The sequence below is a fragment of the Euphorbia lathyris genome, chromosome 2 (genome assembly GCF_963576675.1).
Source record: "Euphorbia lathyris chromosome 2, ddEupLath1.1, whole genome shotgun sequence".
NCBI classification, from domain to species: domain Eukaryota; kingdom Viridiplantae; phylum Streptophyta; class Magnoliopsida; order Malpighiales; family Euphorbiaceae; genus Euphorbia; species Euphorbia lathyris.
The window spans coordinates 37,495,650-37,522,271 of NC_088911.1; the positions used below are offsets into that span (position 1 = coordinate 37,495,650).

General features: G+C 34.0%; 1 protein-coding gene and 1 non-coding gene across 2 annotated transcripts; both read right to left on the reverse strand.

The window, feature by feature from the left end:
* Positions 1-424: 424 nt before the first annotated feature.
* LOC136221277 (small nucleolar RNA R71) lies at positions 425-531 on the reverse strand. The gene has a single exon (XR_010685051.1). It is a non-coding gene; the product is annotated as a small nucleolar RNA R71 (small nucleolar RNA).
* Positions 532-23,108: 22,577 nt separating this feature from the next.
* Positions 23,109-25,707, reverse strand: LOC136217813 (zinc finger protein ZAT4). The gene has a single exon (XM_066004476.1). It carries the CDS (start codon positions 24,918-24,920, stop codon positions 23,358-23,360), a length of 1,563 nt encoding a protein of 520 aa, XP_065860548.1. The 5' UTR covers positions 24,921-25,707; the 3' UTR covers positions 23,109-23,357.
* Between the last annotated feature and the right edge of the window lie 915 nt (positions 25,708-26,622).

Here is a 26,622-nt window from a genome sequence, read left to right on the forward strand (position 1 = left end):
AACAAAAATAAGACCCCAGTAAAAACATATACCGAGCCAGAAAAAATGGCAGACCCACCAACACTTATGGATTACGCTAGGCCAGGTGTGGCCGGTGTGACCAATAGTATCGTTAGATCCAGAATCACCGCAAATCAATTTGAAATTAAGCCAGCTTTGCTTAATATGTTGCAAAATAATGTAACATTTTACGGGTTACCTAACGAAAATCCTAACACCCACTTAACAAATTTCCTTGAAATTTGTGATACTTTTAAAATTCCAGATGTGACTGCAGAAGCAATCAAACTTCGCCTCTTTCCTTTCACTTTGAAGGATCGAGCCAAAGAATGGTTAACTTCTATGCCAGCCGCAACTTTTGCCACTTGGGAACAATTAGCCCAAGCGTTTTTTATCTAAATATTTCCCTTTAGCAAAAACCGCAAGAGTCATAAAAGAGTTAACATCTTTTTCTCAAAATGACAATGAGACTCTTTATGAAACTTGAGAACGTTTTAAAGAACTTCAACGTTTATGCCCACACCACCAATTACCCGCTGAACTTTTAATGCAAACATTTTACAATGGACTAAATCCTACAACTAGGGGTTCATTAGATGCAATGTCGGGAGGGCTATTTATGAAGAAAACATCAGCCCAAGCGAGAGAACTTTTGGAGGAAATGGCAATCAACAGCAGTATGTGGCCCGCGGAACGTGGGCATATGCCGGTGGCAAAACCATCATCCTCAACCACACCATCAGTTAAAGGTATAGTTGAACTTGATCCAGTCGCGATGCTACAAGCCCAATTTTCTGCTTTATCGCACAAAATTGATAAATTTATGGCACCACGCGATACCAATGGTAATCCATTCCAAACAGATGTGGACTACGAAAATATGAGTGAGATCGAACACGTAAATTTTGTCCAAGGGCAAAACCAAACTAATAATCCTTATTCTAATACCTATAATGCTGGATGGAGGAATCATCCTAACTTTAACTGGAAAGATAACAATAAAAATAATACAAGTGCTAATCAAAATCGTACCACTAATTATCAAAATCAGTCAAGAGATACGATTAGCACTTTATCTTCTAAAATCGACAAGTTTATAGATGCTATCAGTGGAAAAATAAGTAATCACGACGATGGTTTTAAACGGATCGAAAGTAAATTCGATCAGCTTATTAAAAACCACTCATCTAGCATCCATAATTTGGAGGTTCAAATTGGTCAACTTGCTAAATCAATTCCATCCCGAAAAGAGGGAAGTCTTCCCAGCCATACGGAAGAAAATCCGAAAGAGCAGGTGAAGGCTATTACTCTTCGTTCAGGAAAAAATTATCAAGGGCCTGAAATGCCCAAAGATACAACATTACCAGGAACTGATTTACCAAAGTCCAAAGAAGATATCTTAAACACAAATAGTTCACCATTTGACACAAGTACCAAAACTTTTGTACCCAAGCCACCTTTTCCGCACAAAGTTCGAAATAAGGACTATGATAAACAACTTCTAACGTTTTTGGATAAACTCAAAAATTTGCACATCAATTTGACATTTATGGATGCAATCACACAAATTCCTAACTATGGTAAGTTTTTAAAGGATTTGATTTCGAAGAAAATCAGTTGGGAAGGAATTTCATCCATTTCGTTAACTAAAGACTGTAGTTCAATAGTATCAAGTAATTTGCCCACTAAACTCAAGGATCCCGGATGTTTTACCATTCCGTGTAAATTGGGAGATATTGAATTCCCAAGTTGTCTTTGTGATTTAGGAGCAAGTATAAACTTAATGCCATTGTCTATTTTTAACAAGTTAGGTTTAGAAGAAGATATCAAACGTACCAATATGGTTTTGCAATTAGCGGATCAAACCACTAAGAGGCCATATGGTATAATTGAAGATGTTTTAGTCAAAGTCGATAAATTTATTTTTCCTACCGATTTTGTTATATTAGACTTTGCATATGATGTAAATTGCCCTTTAATTTTTGGTCGACTGTTTATGAACACGGGACGTGCTCTAGTAGATGTGTCGGAAGGGAATGTAGTTTTAAGGATAGGAGAAGATAAGATCGAGTTTGATATGAACAAAGCGATGAAATACCCTATGGAGGAATTCGCTTGTATGAAACTTGATTTAGTCGAGGAATGTGTCAATGATGTAATTCAAAGTGAAGAAATAATTGAACCTATAATAGGCGAGGAATTAGATGATAAGGACCCAGAGCCTTTGATTCGAGAAGATGGACCAGTTTCGCCTTCAATTGTAACACCCCCTAAATTAGAACTTAAAGAGTTACCCAGTCATTTGAGGTACGCTTTCTTAGGCGAAGGCGATTCTCTACCAATAATTATTTCTAACAAATTAACAAGCGATCAAGAAGAAAAATTGAAAGAAGTTGTTAGAAATAGGATAGGAAGTATGGGATGGCAAATTTCAGACTTAAAAGGAATTAATCCTAGTATAGTAATGCACAGAATTCACTTAGAAGAGGATAAGCCACCTAAAGCGGATAGGCAAAGACGCTTAAATCCGAACATGAAAGAAGTAGTCAAAAATGAGATTACTAAACTTTTAGACAATGGAATCATTTATCCGATCTCGGATAGTGAGTGGGTTAGTCCAATCCATTGTGTACCTAAAAAGGGAAGCATAACTGTTGTAAGAAATGATGAAGGTGAACTGATACCTACACGAACCACCACCGGTTGGAGGGTTTGTATAGACTATAGGAACCTAAATAAAGCTACTAGGAAGGATCATTTTCCTCTACCTTTCATTGATCAAATGATCGAAAGGATAGTCGGGCATGCCTTTTATTGTTTCTTAGACGGTTACTCCGGATTCTTTCAAATTTACATTTACCCGGATGACCAAGATAAAACAACCTTCACATGTCCTTACGGAACATTTGCATATAGGAGAATGCCTTTTGGTTTATGTAATGCACCAGCAACATTTCAACGATGTATGACAGCAATATTTAATGACTTCATTGAAGACATAATGGAAGTTTTCATGGATGATTTTTCAGTTTATGGAGATTCTTTCGATGCATGTTTACAGAACTTAGATAAAGTATTGTCTAGATGTGAGGAAACGAATTTAGTATTAAATTGGGAAAAATGTCATTTCATGGTAGACGAAGGAATTGTTTTAGGTCATAAGATATCTGAAAAAGGTTTAGAGGTGGACAAAGCAAAGACTTCAGTTATAGAAAAATTACCCCCACCAACCACTGTTAAGGGAGTGAGATCATTTTTGGGTCATGCAGGTTTTTACAGACGGTTTATAAAGAACTTTTCTGTAATCTCCAAACCACTTACTAATTTGCTTATGAAGGATTCAACTTTTGATTTTAATAAAGATTGTTTACAAGCCTTCAATACCTTGAAAACAACTTTAGTCAGTACACCTATAATATCGAAACCCGATTGGAATCTACCTTTCGAAATTATGTGTGATGCGAGTGACTTAGTTGTAGGATGTGTATTAGGTCAAAGAAAGGATAAGAAACTTCATGTTATATATTATGCGAGTCACACTTTGTCCGGTGCACAGCTAAATTACACCACAGCTGAAAAAGAAATGTTAGCAGTAGTTTTTGCATGTGATAAATTCTGATCTTATTTGTTAGGATCTAAAGTCATCATTTATACTGATCATGCAGCTTTATGATATTTATTTGCTAAGAAAGATGCGAAACCACGTCTTATTAGATGGGTTTTACTATTGCAAGAATTTGACATTGAGATTAGAGACAAAAATGGAGTTGAAAACCTGGTCGCCGATCATCTATCAAGACTTGAGGATGAAAACGGTCCCATCGGTGAAACATCAGGCATTCGAGATGATTTCCCCGATGAACATCTCATGCAAGTACAAAGTGTCATAGCCCCATGGTATGCGGATATAGCCAATTACTTAGCCGCACATGTTGTGCCAGATGGATTGACTTCTCAGCAAAAGAAGAAATTCTTTTCAGATGTTAAGAAATATTTTTGGGAAGATCCATTCTTGTTCAAAACATGCGGCGATGGAATACTTAGGAGATGTGTTAGTGAGTTTGAACATGACTCTATAATGTTAGAATGTCATGCTAGCGCTTACGGAGGTCATAATAGCGTAAGCAAAACAGCAGCTAGAATACTTGAATGCAGATTCTTTTGGCCTACTCTGTTTAAAGATGTCCGTTCATTTATTATCCGCTGTGATAAATGTCAAAGAACAGGGAATATAGGAAGGAAAGATGAGATGCCTCTTACGAACATATTGGAAGTTGAAATCTTCGACGTATGGGGAATTGATTTCATGGGTCCTTTTCCTCCTTCTTTTGGCAAAAATTATATATTAGTAGCCGTAGATTATGTTTCAAAGTGGGTTGAAGCAATTGCAACCCCGACAAATGATTCTAAAGTAGTTGTTAAGTTTTTAAATTCAATATTCTGTCGATTTGGAGTTCCTAGAGTTATGGTAAGCGACGGTGGTACTCATTTCGTAAATAGAGCTTTTGAGTCACTTATGAGAAAATACGGAGTACACCACCGTATCTCTACACCGTACCATCCTCAAACGAATGGTCAAGCAGAAATTTCAAATAGAGAACTCAAATGGATACTTGAAAAAACAAGTTTCGTCTTCTAGAAGAGACTGGACACATAAACTTAACGATGTATTATGGGCATACCGTACTGCATTTAAAACACCTATCAGAATGAAACCTTATAGATTAGTCTATGGTAAAGCTTGTCATTTGCCGGTTGAATTATAACATAAAGCATATTGGGCTATAAAAACCCTTAATTATGATTTGCAAAGCGCAGGGAAAAAGCGTTTGTTTGACTTAAACGAGTTGGATGAATTACGCTACTTGTCCTACGAAAATGCAAGAATTTATAAGGAAAAAATTAAAAAGTGGCATGATGCAAAAATCAAAATTAAAAACTTTAATGTTGGGGATAAAGTCTTACTTTTTAATTCGAGATTAAAATTATTTCCAGGTAAGCTAAAATCTAGATGGACTGGACCATTTTTTGTTGTTAAAACATTTGATCACGGAACATTGGAGCTAGAAAAGTCTAATGGCGAACGATTTAAGGTCAATGGTAATCGTTGCAAGATTTATTTCGACGGAGCTCCAATTCAAGCAATTGAATCCGTGGATAAATTTTATGAAAATTAATTTCTTTAGTTTTCATGTTTTAATTTATAGTTTTTTTTATTATTTTTTGTTCGTAATTTTAATTTATTTATTTTTATTTTTAATTTTATTTACTTTAATTTTTATTTATTTTTATATATTTATTTTTGTGTACAAATGAGTTTTGTTCGCATTAAAATTTTAATTTAGTCATGTTTTGAAAATGATTTCATTAAGTGTTAAGTGTTATTGAGAAATTAAATATTCCAAAATCTCAGTTGAGATTTTTCATATTCCAGGATTTGGAAATCTCAGTTGAGATTCTGAAAATCTCAATTGAGATTTTCTGTCTTTTTATAATTGAAATAACTGTAAGGGATTACAGTCTTCCTTCTTTAAAATTTCTGTCAGTTGAATCAAAGAGGTATCACTTTGGCACATTTTTCTTTCTGACAGACACAACCTTTCACTTATAGGATTTATATATTCCTATAGGATCAGACTTCTTCCAATTCATTTCATCTTTCTGAATATTCTCAAATCCTACAGACTTCATTTTCTTTTCTCTCACAGACATGACTAAGTCTTTGAAAAATGTTCAAAAACGCACTTCTTCTCAAAAAGGGAAAGTTGATATCTCCGATCGATATGGTGCATGGTTTCCCATTTATAACCATGACGAGGGGAAACGCTTTCTGCAATTCAGATATGCTCAATTCTTTGGCATGTTGTATCTGGACGAGTTTCTGAACGAGGAACTCGGGATAAGCGAAGACATTGATCGCTATCTGACTAATTTGGGTTGGTCCAATTTTGTTTCTATGAAATTTCCTATAATTGGAGATTGGGTTCTGGAATTTTTCTCCACCGTTAGGTTCGTCAACAAGAGACGTGTTCGTCTCAGTTTTCGTTGTGAGGGAGAGGTATTCACTTTTGGATATCCAGAACTACATAATTGGTTTGGTTTTCCACCCCGAGACACAACTCAACACCATCCTGGAAGGGATATGACTTCTAGAGATATATGGAGGATGTTAACAGGATTTTGGCGATTCAATCCACGTCTTGCCTTCAACAAATCCATTAATTCTAATTCCATGTTGTATCTGCATAAGTTCCTCTGTCACAGCCTTTTTGGTCGAGTCAGTAGCAATATTGTGAAAGATACTGATCTCTATGTGTTGGGCGACATTTTCCAAGGCAACTCTGTGAACTCCTCAAAGATTCTAATGGAGGGGTTAGTTGCTGCTTCCCGTTCGAAGAAACGGAAGATTGGGTTCGCCAACATCATTTGTGGAATCATATTAGGAGCCAAGGGAACCATTTCTGTCCCTTGGACTGATACAGAACCATTCCCTATTCTAGACTACGAGTTCTTGGAGAACGAGGGACTTGTCAAACGAGTTTTCCGTTCTGGTCCAACATTCCTTTCTGCACCAGAGAGGCAAGTCTTCATTCAAACGAAGATTAACAGGGCCAATGGACGTCGTCTGTCATCTACTTAGGGATGTAATTTGAGTTTCTGTTGTTTTAATATATATGAGTGTTTGTTTGTAATTTATGTTTTTATAATGTTTCTATGAAAATATATATATATATTATGGTATTGTTTATATTTTAGATTATAATGAATAAAAGTGCATTAATTCATTAGTTTATTTCTTTTATTTAAGGAACAACCTTTGGTTTTCCTTTAATTTAATATTTCAGTTTTGTTTATCTCAGTTTCAGGGATTAATATTCACATTAATGTCACTTACTTCTAAGAGGAATTGGTTTAGAAGTGTTAAAATCACCAAAAACAGTCCCAATTTTACCCAGATTTTTCAAATTCTCAGTTGAGATTACGAATTCTCAGTTGAGACAGCAGAAGAAAAAAATTTCAGCAAAATTTCGTCCCTCTCCCTACTTGCTGTCGCGACTGAGATTTTAAAAATCTCAGTCGCGACTTGCGACCTACAGGGACGGGATTGGGGGCGAATTTTGGTTCTTTACCTATTCCTACTCTATTTACTTACCTATTCAACTATCCTAATCAATACCTATTACTTACACCTATTTAAATCACCTTTTTTTACACCAATCAATCATCTTTTCTCTTCCCAATACCAAGATTCACTCATCTTCCCCATAAATATTTACCCTATTCATCTTCTTCTTCCCCAATTCACCACCATTATCTTTTATTCTAACTTTCATCCTTTCATATTTTCTTCTTTCCATTCACCAATTTCACAAACAAAATATGCCTAGACAAAAGACCGTTGCAAACAAAGCCAAGGCCACCGAGATCACTAGATTACGGGTTCAATATGGAGCACCGTTCGATATTACGACGGAAGCCGAAGGACGCAAATATCGCCGATTTTCTAATAGCCTAATAGAGTTCGTCGACATGCTTTTTCTTGACACCGACACGGTAAACACACTTTCTTTTACCGAGCGTATTGATGAATTTCTTTCCGTTCTTGGTTGGAAACGATTTTCTAGTATGCGTTTTCCTAGTCTTAAATCGCATATTATTGAGTTTTTGGTTACTCTAACCTATGACAAGAAGAAAGGAGTTATCTCTTTTCGGAATGATGGAGTCCGTTATGATGTTGGGTATGCGGCCATGAACCGTTGGTTTGGTTTTCCTACTCGGAATTTTTATTCAAAGCCAAAGCCTTTTGATTCACACACGGTTTGGAATACTTTAACCGGTTTAGATGTTTTTAGTCCAAAGAATACATCTAGTAAGCTACTTAAGGATGATTGTATATTCTTCTTTCACAAGTTTTTATCATTCTCCTTATTTGGTCGGGTTGAAAGTTCAAAAGTGCAAGTTCGTGATTTGGTTGTGTTAGATGCTATTTTTAAGGGTTTGACAATTGATAGTATTGAGATGATATTTACTAATTTAGTTCGAGCTTCCAAGTCCCGCAATAAGCAAGTGCCTATGGGTAATTTAATTACCGGCATTGGTTTGGGCGCTCGAGGTGAATTAGAGGATTATCAAAATATGCCTCATGTTGGTTTACCTTTCTTGGATCTCACGGCACTTCAAAGGGCCAATTTATTGAAGAAAATGGGACCACCCGCCTTTATCTCTTATGCGGATCGCACAAGACGTGTTTTTGCTACCATGGGTAGTGAAGCCTCGGGTTCTCAAGGTTTAGGTGCCCAAGATGATGATGAGGACGATGAAGAGGAATTTGATGAAGAAGAAGAGGAGGAGGAGAATGTTGATGTTAATGCCACCTTCGCCTTGATAGGTTTTATCCTTTCTATCTTTAACTCATTTACATTCTTCTTATTATGTCTTGTTCAATTTGGTACAATATTTAAAATTATGTTTGGTACAATTTTCTTTATTATTATTATGTTTGAATGTTATCGTATTATTATTTTCAATTCTAATTCGTATGGTTTATTTCGTACTATTTTTCGTGTTTTATCAATTTTTGCACCAATGAGGACATGATCCAAATTAAGTGTGGGATGAGGTATTTCATATTCATTTTATTTTTTTAAGTACGAATGAATGCCACGAATGAGAATGAATGCTATTTATTTAAAGTATAAATGCATATTGTTATTCAATTGTTATTCAAGTTTAAGTCAAGTATAATATGCAACATTTTCAAAAACAAATGCAACATTTTTTTTTATAAAATGCAACATTTTTTTTATAAAGTGCAACACTTTTCAAAAATAATAGCAATTTTTCATAAACATATAATTTTTGTTAAAGTATATATTTCATATGTTTCAAATAAATTCTACTTTTAAAATAATGCTTAACATATTTTAAGGTTATTATTATTGTTAGAAATAATATTTCTATACGGGCAATATTTTTACAAATCTCCGATACGGTTTTATCAAAAAACGTCTCGAGTAAATGTATATAAGTCAAATTTCTTTAGTTTCAAATCTCTACTTTATATCATGAATTCATGATAAATATAAATCTTATTTTCAATTTTCAATTAGGTTTATAGGCATAAATCGAACTAACAACTTTAGCTTTTTAGCTCGATATGATTTTTCGTCTTACATTAAAAACCAATTGAAGTTTTTAAGGAAACTTTAGCCATAATACATGTTGAATTTCAAGTCAATATAGGATGAATGTGCTATTTTTCTTTCCCAATTTTATTTTCATGTTAATTAAATCAAGTAGTCGAATTCTTAACTTTTGGCCACGATTGAGACCAACCTTATCACAATCGAGGTATTAAAGGGAAGAACATTAAGTACCGTTTACGTTTGGCCACGATTGCGACCACCCTTATCACGGTCGAGGTATGAAAGGAACGTTAAAAATTAAAGCAAATATATTAAACCTAAGTCCTTAAATCTATATTTGTAATAGTTTAGGTTTGGAAAAGGAAATTTTGTGCTTAGAAATGCCTTGAGACGAAAGATTCGGAAACATGCGTGCTTACACCGTCCCGAATACTTCAATATAAAAATTGAGATACAAGACGAATGATATATCTCTTTTACACTAGCTAGTTTGATGCTTTGTGTATAAATTTGCCATGAAAAGTTTATCTTTCGGTTTAACTAATTCAAAAAGGAATATATGGATATATGTTCTGATTATAAAGAGATTGATTAAAGAATAAATTCAGTGAAATTTTGCTCGGGACTAGCAAAAGCTTAAGTGTGGGAGTTTGTTAAGCCCAAAATATACCTAAAATATCATACATAAATATGTTAAATTTACATTAAAATCGTGTTCATTATATTCATTTGGAATACTTTTACGTCTTTATTTACTTCTTTGATGCAAGGTACTTAATTATTTGGTTAAATCCAAAAAGGAGCGAAAACGGAGCGAAAACGGAGCGAAAATGGAGGAAAAACCTAAAAAACGTACCGAGAACGCATAACAGCCAGAAGAACGCTCAAGAAGGACGAAAAGCAGTCGAGAGACAGGGAAAATTCTCTCTGTCGCGACTGAGATTTTGAGAATCTCAGTCGCGACCTACGGAAGCCAGCTCGGGAGAAAAACGAAGTTTTCACTCGTCCATATACCCCTTGTCGCGACTGAGATTTTTAGAACCTCAGTCGCGACAGCGAACCATTCTGCACACAAAACACATGTTTTAAATCGGAAAAAACGCGTCTGTTCGTTCGGATAAAAGCAACCCTTCACCAGCGGACACGACCCATCATTTACAACCCTTCAACAACTATAAATAAGTGATCCATTTCAGAAATTGAGGTTGGAAAAAGTTAGAGAAATTAGAGAAGAAAGTTATTATGTTGAGTTTCTGATTCAGAAAAGAATCAGAAAGTTAGATTTCATTTCTGTGTAAACAATCGTGTTGTACACGAATTGTTATTAGATTAGTTATAAAAACAGTATTAGTTTAGTTTTCATTCTGGTAGTAGACGAGATCAGTCTCTATTCCGAAGATCCAGCGAGAAGAATTGACGGCTGAAGCGCATGAGGTTTGACGCACCTACGGAGTTTGAGAGAAAGATTGACAACCCGAATCTCAAAGTTTTCGTTGCAATGCTATCCAAGTTTCTACTTCTCTGTTAACTTGTGAAAATTCACATTTCATTAATGATATACTTATTTATTCAATAAATTCTTACTGTTGTTATTTTGATATTGTTCTGACAAAATGATTTTCAAAATGATAAATCGGTGTTTTTATTAAAACGTTCTATCCCATCTTATTCATATAAGAACTTTGTTGAACACTTGACAGATTTAGTTTTTATGGATGATATGATCGCTGATCGCGGCTTATCAGACATAAAATACTAGTTTGATTAAGGTAGCAATCTGCTCCGATCCAGAGAGATTTCTACGGTTCAAAGCCATTTAATTGAATAAATCGCTATATTGTTACATGTCCATAATCTTTACAAAGTTAAAGTTGCTTTCTTTGCTTTATGAAAATAAGTTTTATACCTATTATTTATTCCAGTTACGGTAGTATCTGTTTTGTAATCAAAATTCCAAGACAGAACTGTTCTCTAAACTCGATATAATCCTTCTATCTAATCCTAATTTACCAAAACCAATTCCATCAATTAAACGTATTTCTTTTATTAAACCTAAACACGTGATTAAACCGAATTAAATAAAGTTTTAGTTAAAAAGCGTTCCCTGTGGGTTCGATATCTTTTATTACTACAAGCGTATACCGTGCACTTGCGGAAATCGCTCAACATCAAGGGTTGTGAACTTTTATATCAATTTAGGAATATACTTGTATATACGAATAAGTTGTCTACTTGATATATAACATGTTCTGTGTCACTTGAATATACATATGTATAGTAATAAGTTGTCTACTTTATATTACAAAAAAGGAAATAATGCAAGGGGCATGATGTGCGAATAGCAACCAAGAAGGTCTACATGCTAAACAAACAGTGGAGTTGGATGGTGTGGAGTACTGGAGAGGCATCAAAGGCAAATTGAAGATCAAATTGATTACCAAGGAGATTGGTAATAAATTTGTTCTTCGATTTGCCTTTCATGCCTCTCTAGTACTTCACACCATCCAATTCCAATGTTTGTTTAGCATGCACACCTCCTTGCATGCCATTCGCACATCATGGCCCCCTCGCACGCTATTTACACATCATCATGCCCCCTACCTGCTCTTGAGTCCATCTCCTGACAGTTGAAACATAACCTGCCTTGTTGTTGATGTATTGCTCAACAATTTGTTCTTGGCCAGGAAATGGCCCCTCAATGAAGGGCTCTATCAGCATTCCATAAATATGCCATAGCAGCTAGAGAATGCATATATAAATTAGACCCCAAACATGCATAGATAGATTAGACCCCAAACATAGACAAATGCATAGATTTATAACAGCATCTTACTGTGGCAGCAGGAAAGGAATGACGAGCAAGTATCTGGGGAAGAGATACCAGTAGGATGATAAATCCTAGTCCTGAATATGAACTGAGAATAATAATAATTTCATGAGTGTATATGCGTTTATATGAATTGATTACAATGTATTAATAAGTTTGTGGTCTTTCAACTGGAGGTGTGGAGGGGAACTCGACAGGAAGTTGATATCGACTTTGTATACACTTCCTTCATAAGAGGTGTTTGGAGGGCCCTTCATCATGACAGACCATGTCACATGGTCACCATTCTCAGAACCTGCATATATATATAGCAGCAAACGTACGTGAGTTAGCAGAAATAGAGAAGGAAGAACAATGCACAACTTCTGGGTGAGTAAGATACATAACTGAAATATTGAGAAGCCACCTGGGTGACTCTTGCCGGAGTTTGGTAAACTCCAACTCAACACGACGATGGAGGCGTTAAGATTAGACATGATCGGTATAACTAGGGTACGTATATTGCTGAGTTATGGACTTTTGAAGAATGTGGTAAAAGCTTTATATTTATAATGTGGGTGGGTAAGTGAAAGGTTTAGGAAGGGGAAGGGGTAAATGGGTTATTCGGTCTGAATAGTTTCTGTACGTAATTAATGAAATGCATTTGGATTTTCAGATATCAAGACTTGGGGATTATAGATCTAATAATGACTTTATAAGATATGCAGATCAAGTTCAATTTTGTTTCCCAATTCGATATGTATTACTTTTTTTCTGATATTAATTACATTCTGAAATTCATTTGTACAAATATAAACAGATTATGACAGACTACAAGTAGGTTTATGTCATGTGACGGCCTTCACATGACAGAACTTAACCATCGTCTGAAGGTCCATCAGACGACAACAAGCTCCGTGGTATTTTTTTTTTTTTCGCGGGATGACGGTTTTTAACCGTCATCTAAGAGGCTATTTGGCGTAGTGCCTCAATGACTTTATGCATAAGGTGAGAGCTATGGCCTTTTCTCTTGACTCTTCACTCAGATACAGTGGAGATATCTTAGGCAAAGCTAGAAGCATCATTTTAGACACCAAAGAGAACAATAATGAAAATGTAGTTGAAAGTGAGCTAATCCTTGCTAAGCTAGATAAGTGTGGTAAACCTTATTCAAGAAAATACGGGTAAATTACATACGTGGTGTACAACCTTTACCCTAAATCACACTTTGGTGTACAACCAAAATTTTGTCACACTAAACCGTACGAACTTCAGGTGACCTCCCACTAAAGTGTACAACCGGTTTTTATGACCGGTCAACGCTGGTCAAAGTTTTCATATCATCATTTTTCATTATAACATTAAAAAAGGTGGGATCCACTCTATATAGAATTACTAAAATAGCTTTATCCCTTATAAAATTACTAAATTACCCTCATCTTCTTCCTTCAACTGCTCTCTCTACCATTTCTCTTTCACTCCTCTCTCTCTACCATTTCTCTCGCACTCCTCTCTCTCACACACATATGCCCAGTCTTCCAGAATAAGTGGGAGTTTTTTTTGGTAATTTGAAGAAGGCTAGAACAAGCCCAGAAACAGCACCAAAAAAACAACAGGAAAGAAAAAACGAGTACAACAAAGAAAGAGAAAAAAAACTACACTCTAAATTAAGTTGTTCATTCTCATCCTTATAATTATTCAATACCCACTCAACTTTCAGGTTTCATTTCTTTCATTTTCTTAAATCCATTAGCATTTATTTATCTCTGATAAAGGTTCTTCATTTAGAACATTTCTTCCTTGATCTGATAATTCTTTATGCATGAAGAGGGGTTGAGGTAATTTAAACACTAAATTAATTTCAAGTTTCGACAAACCCATTGGTTTAAGTAAGAAATTGACTTCATTGATTTCAGCTTCTTTTCTTCAACAATTTCCCTTTCACGCCTTTCATATTTCTTCCTTTTTTTCTTCCCTGAATTCCAAGGTCTTTTTTTTTTTTGAAGATGGATAATCATTTGGGTTTATAGTTTTTGAGTGCCTCTAATAATAATGTTTCAATTGAAATAAAATTTAGTGAGAGAAAATTAGATACATAAAGAAAGAAAGAAAGAAATACCAATGTTTCAATTGAAATAAAATTTAGTGAGAGAAAATTAGATAAAGAAAGAAAGAAAGAGTTAGAGAGAGAATTTAATAGTTGTAGATTTAGAGAGAATTTTAGGAGTGAGAGAGAAAGAGAGGACTGAGAGAGAAATGGTAGAGAGAGAGAGTAGTGAGAGAGAAATGGTATGGAGAGAGAGGAGTTGAAGGAAGAAGATGAGGGTAATTTAGTAATTTTATAAACGATAAGGCTATTTTAGTAATTCTATAAAGAGTGTGTCCCATTTTTTTAATGTTATAATGAAAAATGATGATGTGGCAACTTTGACTAGCGTTGACCGATCATAAAAACCGGTTGTACACTTTAATGGGAGGTCACCTGAAGTTCGTATGATTTAGTGTGGCAAAATTTTAATTGTACATCAAAATGTGATTTAGAATAAAAGTTGTACACCACCTATATAATTTATCCAAGAAAATACAACCAGACATGGCGATATTCTACAAAAGGATGAGGACAACTTACAAGTTCTTGCCAATTTAATGAACATGTTTATTGGAAGGTATGAGGAACTAATTCGCAAAGTGTAGCAATTGAACATATGACAATACCCTAACATTTATAACCATAAGTAATTTTACTCGTAACATCTAAAATTTTGCAATTTTACCTTTAACATTGGTAGTCAACAGCAATTAATGTTAATAAGTTTGGTCAATTTGAGAAATAATTCATCAAACTGTATTCTCGGTTATGAATCGTGTCATCTACACTTCACATGTGCGTCATTTTATTCCTCATTAGTAATTGATCGCAAACATATTATTAGACGTGAAAATATATATAGATAATGTCCTTTGTACGAGTTGGATAAAAAAATTATATATTTTTGACGAATTTATAAATAAATCTCAAATTGCATTATTAAATTATGAAAAATATGATTTTTTTTTAGAACTAACTAATATACAATTCGTGACAGAATAAGAAACAAAATATATGTGTTTTATAATAATGTCTAAATTGACCATAATTTAATAAAATTGCTCTTGACTGATAATATTAATGATAAAATTGTATTATTTTAAATATTAACAGCAAAATTGCTATTGTTTATAACCTTATCCCATTAATTAATGTTAAAAGGAATAAATTTATCATTTATATAAAAATTAATCTCTGACTAATAAAATTATAGATGAATAAACTATTTAAGAAAAGTGACTAACTCTATAATAATATATTTGTGAAATAAAGGGCCCGATTAGTTTTGATATAGACATATCTAATGAGTAATAAATTATCTACCCTAAGATATATTACTTTCACACAAAAAGAACAAACCATCAAAGAAACTGAAATTTTCCAGTAGTTCATTAATGTCCATAAGTTACCACACAGTAGAGGTCACAGACATTAGACATGGGCAGGAAGTAAAGTTTAGTTCAACTTCTAAACTGGGCCTTTTAGAGCCCATTACATTTTATAATGTAATGGATAACGTTTTTCTTCTTGGACTTAATACATCATTTCTACACTCAACTTGTTTTATAAAGAATCAGCTACTGAATTTTTAAAATATCCCGATAGCCCTCAAGTTGTATAAAATATCCAGTTAACTCATAAACTTATATAAAATGAAATTAATAAATACCAAAAAAATAAGTTAAATGTTAAAAATTTATTTCACTGTATTACTATCATTATCATCCGAGATTTCCTTTTGAAACTGCTTCCGGATAATAGATTAATATCATATAATAAATTTTCTTTTTTTAATTTTCATTACACATAAATTAAGAATGCAATTGTTGGTCCACAAAATAAATTTTATGTTTGAGAAGCATATTATAAATTTTATTGTAAAGTATGAAAAAAAAGAAAAAAAAAACATTCCTATGATACTTATTGGCCTCCAACTCGACGAACTGGAGCCCAGGGTAAGTCCTGGAGGACATTATAGTGGCCAGCTCAACGAGCTGACATTCTCAGCTTTAAGAAAAAGGAAGAAAAAATCACAAAGACCTTTTTTTTCCAGCAGTACCAATATCACTTCAATTGACCATTTGAGGCATCAAACGGATGAATTATTTCATGATGTCAGAAGTTTCAAAAATTAGACATCTTAAAGAATCTGGGATATATTCTTAGACCTAATTCGGATCCATATGCAGAGAGAAATAAATTTTGAAAGTTAGAGTAGGTGTCTGTCGTACCAACGTCACTTCAACTGACCTTTCGGGGGTATCAAGTAGACGAATTATTTCATGAGGTCGAAAGTTTTAGAAACTAGATATCCCGAGGAATCCAATATATATTCGTCGGAATAATTCAGATCTATATGGAGGGAGAAATAAATTTTGGAAGTTAAAAAACATGCCTAAAACGTGGGCAGTTTTAGTTAAGTTAGTTGATATATGTACTCTAACTCTAACTAACTTAACTACTCACCTACTAGCAACTAAATAAATTGAAAATAAAAAAAGTTAGTAGTTAGTGGAAGGAAATTATGGAATAGTTGCAACTAACACCCTCTTGAGCTATAAATAGAGGGCCTCTCTCCTCTATTAACACAATCCAACACATCAAACACAATCATTTCTTCTCAAGTTCTTAAGTCTTTTCCTTTGATTTTTGAGTTTCCCCAGATCTAACTGGGTAATTCTTAGCTTTCTTTCTTTAGTTCGTCTATTTCAAATCCGATTTTAGAGTTTTTGTTGCTCAAAGTTCATAATTTCCGCATTTTGTTCTTGTTTTACACATTCTGCCCAACCATTTTCCTAGCCTTATTTCAATCCTTTTAAGTCCATTATAGTTCGAAATTTTGCTTTATTCTTGTTTTTGGCATCTTGAATTTCATGTTAGGCTTTCGTTTCGGTCAATTTCGTATCTGGAAACTCATTTTATACATGTTTTTGCATCTTGCTTTTCTGTTTTAGCTTTCAAAAATTCATTTCTATTTAGCTTTTATGACACCAAGTCAATTTAAACTATAGTCGCCCCTCTTGCTTTATTTAAAATCGTTTAGGCTTTCATACTCTATATTCAATTCAAAATCATTTGTCAATCCCGATTCTAAACCTAAAATTCTCTCAAGCATCCAATACATTCATTGTTAAATCAATATTAAGCTTTCACATTCAAGGCGTTCATATCAACGATCATTCGTTCAAGACACTCTCACACTTGTAGAATCAAGGCCAGCTTTAGCTCAAGACTTGTCGAAGCCCGTGGTTTTAATTTCTTTCAATTCTATTTGTAGCATTTCAATTATGTTATTTCATTTTCACATTCCAATTGTTATATTGTTGTTGTTTTATAATCAACATCTACAATTGATTTAGTTATTTTTGCGATAAATATAATTTTTATTGTAGTTGCTTCTATTTCATCAATTTCTTGTAATTAAACCATTTCTTATCAATAAATTTGATTGTTCCTCAAAATCATCGTGCCAATTTCACATTTAAGCCTTTTTTATTTATTTTTGGTAGTTCTTATCATTCTAGTAAAGTTTCTATAGCAGCACTAAGAAGATGAGCTTTTTCAATCCTTGCATCCCTGCCAATCATTTTGTTTAGAAATCAAGTTTTTCGCATGCATTTTTCATCACTTTAACCGTCCAAATTATTGAGAATTAATTTCCTTGACACGCCCATATTCATTCCACACGTGAAAATATTGAAATTGGTAATATTACAAAAATATCGCTAACACCTACCTTATCAATTGATGCAAATTCAATTTGGTTCATGATTAGTATATTGACATATCAATAAAATGTTAGAAGTAGCACTAAACACTTTAAGAGTGGCTATACTATTCACCATAAAAACTTGCTAGAGTATATTTACTTAATCAATTAATTTAAAATTTAAGTTCTTTTCTATAAAAAAAAAAATAAAATCAAGAGGATTTTGATAAATTAGGAAGGAATTAAATATCCTGTAACGCCTTTGATGAAATTTTTACCATTAAAAAAAAAAAAGTAAAAGTGAATAAAACTTTCCAAATGTTGATGATTCTTCCTCTCCATTACCAATCAAATAAATGATTTCTTTTTCTTCTTCCAATCTTCAAACTCAAGAGTAGTCCCAACCACTCCATAAACTGCCCCTTTTAAATGTCGGCAATAAAGCATCTTGAAATATTCATCATTCTAATTTAGTAAAAATCTGTTTTAAATATAAAATTAATTAATAAAATGTTATTTATTTCATTTATATTTTTAATAGTTGAAAACTTTTGTTTTTTCCTCAAAAAAAAAAAAAACTTTTTTTTTAATTTACAGACATACGCTAAAAATACACTACTAAAATTAAGACCAATCCTGACATTTTATGATTTTAAATAAAATAAGAGTTAAGTCATTTAATAATAAAAAAAACTATATTTAAAAATTTAAAATACATTTCAATAAAAAAAATAAAGAATTTAAACTTATTTTAGTTCTAAAATGTCATATAGTATTATTTAGACCATTTTAAATCATTTAGTATTATAATGTTTTTTTTTTTTAAGAAAATGAGTATTATGAATTTATAACTATATTTATAATATATTTCAAAAAAAAACTATATTTATAATAAAAATTATAGCCTCTTTCAGCCAGGTTCTAAGTAGTCGCGCTATTGATCTATATTCAAAATCGATCATTGACTAAGAGTTACACCTAGTTAAAGAGCTCAAACATTTCAAGATCCCTATTAAATTGATATCTCTATCAATTATTATATATTAATTTAAATTTAAAGTTAAAAATTATATTATTAAATTTAAAAAAATCAATTAAACTTAACTTATATATATATATATATTACAAACAAAACCTCATATATTAAACACCTTCAGCAAAATCCTTACAAAGAACATGATGTAAATACTCAGGGGCACTATAGTACTAAATGAGTTAGCATTGTAATGAGAGTGACGAGCCATGATATGAGGCGCCTCATTCGCTAACCGTGGAACAAATATCACAAAGTAATTCGGATGTGATCGAAAAACAACATATATCTTCTATGACGCACTCAAACTCTGTCAAATCTCTACTCCTGAAGTAAAACGCATGAACAATCACCCTAGCATTGCATTCAAATATAATGTTGGAATACGGGAGGGAGAACACCTAGTGCATACTATCTCGCAATGCTAAGCCTTCCGCGAGTTTAGATGAGATAGTACAGTTTGACACCTAACTATACCCCCCCCGAAACTCACCCTCCTGCCCACGTAAGACAACCCCAAACTGTTTAGTGGTTGTGAAAACCGCAGCGTCAACGTTGCACTTCACCTCCCTTGCACTTAGTACCATCTGTTGGCTGTTCTTTGATTTTCAGTAGCAATACAATTGTCCACCTGCGGCTGTCGTATCTCCTTCTAGTCTGCTAAAAATTGAGCTGCACCTGACATCACCTCATCTGGCTCCCACTGCGATCCCGTCAGCAGCCGGTTCCGCTGCTGCTAGATGACCAATAATACAACTGTTGCTCGACTTGATGTCTCCTTCCCCTGCCGCACTAGAACCTCGAGGAGCCACTCTTCGATCCATTCCCACTCGGCATCCGACGCTGGTAAATTAGCTGCATCCCAGCAAGCCACCGCATACTAATAGCCAACAAATAAGTGCCACCCATGCTCAACACCCCCACCACACAATACACAATTAATTGGAATGTTGATATGTCAGACCGCTAACCGAGTCCGTAAATGTAACATTTTAGAGGCCACTCTCCATAAAAAAAAACCTTGACCTTCGATGGGACATCAATACTCCATAACAATTGCCACCCATCCTTGTTAAGCCCCTAACTCCTTGCATCCTCGAGCAAACGATACCCTGATTTTACTGAGTGCACACCATCTTGTGTAAAGTGCCAAACCATTGAGTCCTCCTGTTCCATCATTGGCACCACCATGTCCACAATCCGATCCACGTCCTCATGTGCGAAACATGCAATTAACTTCCTATGATCCCAAATGCGAGTCCTATGTACAAAAAGATCACTAACATTTGCATCGGTGTTAGCCACCATATTAACCGACCAGAGGACAATTTGAAAATGACAGCACCCATGGGTCCTTCCAAACTTGAATTGAATCACCCCTGCCAATTTTCCATCTCACTCCATTACCAATTAATTCAATGGAACTCCACACACTCCTCCAAACAAAACTGGGATTAGTGCCCAATTTGGAAGAAATGAAAGATCTATTAGCAAAATATTTAGCCTTGAACAATATACTAACCAAAGTGTGAGGATTTTTCAAGAATTTCCAACCTTGCTTGCCCAATAATGCCATGTTAAAATTGTGCAGGTCACGAATGTTGGTCCCTAATAAGGTTAGATTAGTTCCAATGGGGTGAATGGAACTATTGTTCAATTTAAGCCTTTAATAATTTTTATTTTTTAGTTCAATAGTAGCACAAAGGCAACTTTCAGAATCAGAGGCAAGTTCAGTTTACAGAATTTGTTTATGCTTCTGATACTTGCTCTTAGAGGACTGCTTGTTCAACAAAGCTTCTAAAGATCCTTAAGATTGATGTTATGCATTATACACAGAATATTCAGAATGATATAAATGAGTTATAAATTCAGAGCATGTAATATTCAGAAGTAATAAAGGCAGACTAAGGGAAAGAAGTTACTCAGCAGATTTATACTGGTTCGGCCTTCTGTATACGTCCAGTCCTCAGAATTCCATCTTCTAAGCTTTAATCCACTAAAGAACTCTTTTACAAGTAGAGCACAAACTTTTATAATAGTCAGAGCGTAAGTAAAGTACATTCCTTTACAACAACACTCAGTTATATATTCTCTTGTTACTTGCCTATAACCGAAGCAATAACAGAGCTTCTGATTTTACAATAGGAAAAAATTCTGATATGAAAATCAACGGAACTACTCTCTCTATCTCTCTCTCTATTAGATTACACATATATGAAATGATTGTATATACCAATTTGCTCTAATTTTTTACTTGAAAGCTTTATCGATTTTTTGCGTAAAGATCATTTGTGAAAATGAACTTTGGAGTTGGCTTTTATAGGTGAAGTATTTGAAGAAATTCGTTTGAATTCAAAAGAGCCGTTGGAGGGAGAAGGTCTTCTGTCTTTTGTCTTGCTTCTTACCACTGTGCCAATTTATCCATTAAATGAAAGTTGTCGTTTCCGAAATCAGGCTTTTGCCAATCGTTGAACCGCACATCAAATGATCGTCTTCTGACTTCTGACATCTCAAGCTTGCAGTCTGCGTCTTTCCTTATTTGGTTGATAGAGAGACGTGTGACTGACAGAGTCTTATGTCTTCTGAGTTTTTACTATATTTGGAACGCCTTGATGTGACTATTTGTCGCAAGCTTCTGATTCCAATTTTGGGTTTTGAGCCAGATTTAGGCTTGAGCCTTGAATTGTTTTAAGGCCTTTTTAGTTGCTTTTATTTTATTTTCCAAGTTGAAATAAACAATCAACAAACACATTAGTATTAAAAACAACTTAAATCAATTCTGAATTTAAATATCTTGGGAAACTGATTCCATAATATCTTGGAAAATAACTTATGATGATTTTTGCTTTAAATATCAAACTAAACAAGTCGAACCTAGCCATGCTCGGTATTGGCTCGTTAATATTTCGAGCCGAGCTCTCTTGAATCGAGCTTTGATCGAACTAAGCTTTGACCGAATCAGACCGAACTTTGACTGACCCGAGCTTTCGAGCCTTTAACGAGCTTTAATGAAATTCATCATACATGAATAGAATAAGTAGTGTATGAGACAAAAAAAAACCTTAACAGTAGATCATACTCATGGTCGGAGAACGCAAATTGATAGAAAAATTTAAAACATTGAAATATATATTAAAGTTTCTAATGAAGTTTGTTCTTTATCAAAACATAAGCTTTTAAATAATGGCCTAAAGACTAAAACTTTTTCTGTATCATTTTTCGATGGATTAAACCTTAGGTGAGTTGTGAATTGTGATAAAAAAAAATCAATAAAAGAAAAATTTAAAACAATTAAATATATAATAAAAAAATCAATGAAATATATATATTATATACAAAATAATTGTTCTACCAAATAAAATAAAAAATAAAAAATAATCGAGCCTGTTTACGAGATTTCAAACTGAACCTACGAAATCTCAGACTTAGGTTCGTTAGTGCTCGAGCTGATCTCGAACTCGAATCGAATCGAATCCTATCAAATCAAACTTTCATCAAGTTTTGACCGAATCCAACTAGAATAGTTTGCGAAATAATAACACATATTGACACCCCCAGTTGGTTGTAAGGAGTAACAAGTGGAAGACCAAACTTGGCTAAAACAATATCCACCGCTTAAACGATATCGTTTTGACTCCTACGCCGCATTTTGCGTACAATGCACGACCCTAGCCCACATTTCCAACGAATAAAGCTACTCAAACAGGTACTTGCATAAAATTTCTTACTTTGAACTATTAAATTAATCATCTGCCAATCACCATCATTTTCTTTTATTTTCTTTTCTAATTTTATTAGCACTAAGAAAGGCCCAAAGCACAACAAAATTCAATTTCCCAAGAGATCTTTGTTTGAAGCTGAATGTAACATAATGCAAGCATAATAATATTCTATCGATCTTACTTCCAAAATTCATCAACAAATGTTGTGAAAAATAGAAAAAATTACGCATTTTTCATTGGTCGAGTTCATTAAACTCGGTCCGGTATAGTACCGGAGCCTTACCCAACATTTAAAAATGACACCTTTCTTTATTTCCTTTAATCTCTCTACCCATACCCACAGCTCCTCCCTATAAAGCAAAGCAGGTGGTCCGTGATTCTTTTAGGACTGCCTGACTTATAACATTAACAAAACTACACATCCCATTGAAATTTCAACCTCTTTTTATTTTATTCTTTTCATGTTGGTCCTTCCTTTGTTTCTTTTATAAGTTTCCTAAAAGATCATACTCTACTTGTTTCAGAGACTTCTAAAAGTTGATAATGAGATCTCCAACTTAACTAACACTAAAACAATTTTAATATCAGTTGCAGTAAATAAAATAAAAAAATGAAAAAATATATATAAAAAAAGAAAGAAAAGATGCTTCCTACATTTCATAAGCAACAATGAAACAGTTACCTCTGTAAGACATCCTTAAATCTGAAGCAAAAGAAGTTTTTTTTTTTTAAGGAAAAAAAAGAACAACCATCAATCAGTCAGGCTTCCTGTACACTCTGTGTGTGTGTATGTTCCTCCTTGAAATCCATGAGCAAAAAAAGCTCAGCACTTTGCAGAAAACTAAGCTTACCTTACCAAGATGCCAAATAGTACCCATTAGTGTCCTCCTCCATTGGAGCAGGAAGATTGAGATCAATTAGGCCAGACATGGACACTTCAGGCACTTGATGATGATCAATAACTACGGTTCTATCTTCGCTACCTCCGACGAAATGGGATCTTTTGTGACCTCCTAATGCTTGTCCGGACCGGAATACCTTATAGCAAAATGGACATTCATGAACTTTGCCTTTCTTTAAACCCAGTTTTTGGTCTGCATTTTGCACAATTGGGGTTTTTCCATTGCAAGATTGGATGTTTTTTCTGTTAGGAACATCAATGCTGTTTTCACCACTCTCATAACCATTACTATTCCTGTGGCTGTGGCTGTGGCTGCCTCTGATTCCCCCTAATTTACCTGTTTTTGAAGCCTTTGTTTTGAGAAATTCAGTGTTGTAAGAATCATTGTTCTTGCCTTTTCTTCTTGAAACAGTTTCAGATTCATCATATCCATGATCTGCTCCTCCTTCAATTATATCCTTTCCTAACTCCGTTCTAATTCGCCTAAACCTGCTTAATCTTTTCCCCATTTCAGGACTCAATTCCTCTTCATATCTACTACTAGATCCATATCCAAGTTTTTGCTTCTTCAATTCATCAAATCCATGAACTGATATTTCAGCCTCAACCCTTTTAGTTTTAGGACCATTCCTGAAATACCCAGAATCAGAATTCTCAAAATTATCTTTAATCACTTGCTGCTTGGATTTCTTGGTCTCCAGAATCCCATTACCATTATAAACACAATTGATACCATTCTTAACACTAATTCTCAATTTAGAGGATGATTTAGTCTCTACAACCACTGAATTGTTATCTGAAAAATCAGCAATAGAACTAAAACAACCTCTAAAACCAGAATCCTTGGACAACATCATCAAACACATAGCAACCTCTTCTTGCTCTTGCTCAATATCATCAGAGGCAGATGACAGAGAAGCATTTGGTAAAGAGTAAACATCAATAGTCTTGTACCTCATTCTTGTGGATCTTCTTCGCTTACTAGGAGCAGATGATGTCTCAGTATCAGATTGGCTATCAAAAACTTGATCTTTGAGTTTCTCAGTAGTCTCGGACTGATCTTCAAAGCTGTTCTTGGAGTGAGAAGCCATATGGCCACACAGAGCTTTCAAAGATTGAAATCCTTTACCGCATTCCTTACACACCTTTCCTTGTATCAGATTACTTTGATTTGAATCTGCCATAAACCTCCTAGTCTTCTTGGGATTTTCTCTAAGTCCATAACCAGCGGATTGCCCAGCACCTTCATTATCCGAATGATCCTTCTTGCTATTGCTTCCACTAGCAGCAGCAGCAAAAGCCTTGATCGCATTGAGCTTCAAATCCGCCTCTTCTTCAACATCATTTGAATTCGAAGTTCCATTTCCATTTCCATGCCCATTGCCATTTCCATGGTTTCCATGGCCACTCAGATGGATCCTAATATGCCCACCTAACGACTTACCACATGGATACTTCTTGTTACAAAATTTGCATATGAACAATTTTTTCTTCGGGATCGCATTTGCATCCATCGTTTTGATCGAATTGCAAATTGAAGAAAGACTAATAAAACTAAAGAAAATCAAGAAAGATCAGTAGGTTGTATCTTACCTTATAAGCTGCATTTGTTCCTTTTATCAAACACCCAGTAGAAAGAAAGAGCAAGAAAATCAAATCTAGATCAAGAAGCAGAGCAAACGGATCACGAAGTTTATTTGCTTTATCAGACTGTTGATTGATGAGCTAAATCAAAAAAAAAAAAAAAGCATGGAAAGATGTGACAGTTTGTGTAAAGTACAAGATCAGACCCACCAAAGTAAGGACCTTGAAACCCCCATTTGGAGTTGCAAGAAATTAAAATGGGGGAAGAAGAGAAAAAACAGAATTGAAGAAGATGAGATGAGAAGGGTCGTTAATGATGGCGATGAAGAAGGGCAGAATGAAAGCAAAAGTACGACTCTTTCTGCTCTCCAATTTCTCTCTCTCTATTCTGTGTTTGTTTTTGTGCTCTAGTTGGAGGAGAATTCCATGCATGGAAGCAAAACATTAAAAAGGGAAACAAAAGATAGGCAGCACGTGTACACAACTGAGAAGCATTCGGTGTGAAGATGGACGGTCGAGATTGAGAGATGGAGTATTGAATATCCCAAAGAATGAGGATTTAAGTAGATACTAGAATAACAGCAGCAGCATCCAAACTATGCCTTACTTTGTCTTGTTTTGTTAGCTCAAACAAACACAGACTAGACTCTCTAAGCTCAGAATCTCCAACCGTTATTGCTCCTTTTTGCTTTCCCTTCCTTCCTTCCCATTACTCTCGTCTCTTTATTCACTCCTAACTTCTTGTCCCCATTTTTTTTTTTTTTTAATTTCATAGTCGTGGTAACGTTTTTAAATGTAAATTTATCTTATTAATTGGATCAAAGTTCATAATTTTTTTTTTAATGTATGCTTATATGAGTTAGGAATTCAACTTGAGGTTAGAGACTAGTTGTAGTCTAATATAAATACAAAAAAGTATTCATGTTTACTTTTGGTCAATTCAATGGACAACTTAAAATTTAGTACCCTTTAGCTTAATTGTTGATATTTAATGTTTATCGTTACCTTAGAAGAAATAGACTCATTTAGTTTAAAGGTCCGTTTGGTTTATCTACTATTTGTTACTGTTGTTTGCTGTTTGTTATTAGAAAAACTGTTTTTTTTTTTAAAAAGTTAGAATTCTCAGCTTTTATGAAAAGCTACTTTTCATATATAAAATGCAAATATGAGTTCCTAACCAAACACTTAAAAAAAAATTGAAATGAAAAAGCAAACTGGAGATGTTTTGAAATGAAAAAAGCAAACATGAAATGAAAAGGAGATAAACATCCCCTAATAGTTGTGTTTGCTATTTACTGTTGTTAATATTAAACCCCTAAATTTTTTTTTTAAAAAAATAGTAGTTTCGAAGAATGAAAATTCGGTTTTTTCGTAGTTTAATTTTATCTTTTCATTTCAAATAATAAATAAAATTATTTTGCTAGAATGAGAAAATAGTTGCTTCTAATTATTCCATAGCAAAAATCAGCCAATTTTAACTAGCAATACTAAACCGCTAACAGTAACAATAAATATGAAATACAAAACCAATAAACCCTTAAAAAAAAATCAAATTAAGAGTTGAAATGAAGTTATAAGTACATTTAAAAAGAAGAATTGGAAAAAAGTTCATTAAATTCATGTGACCCCATC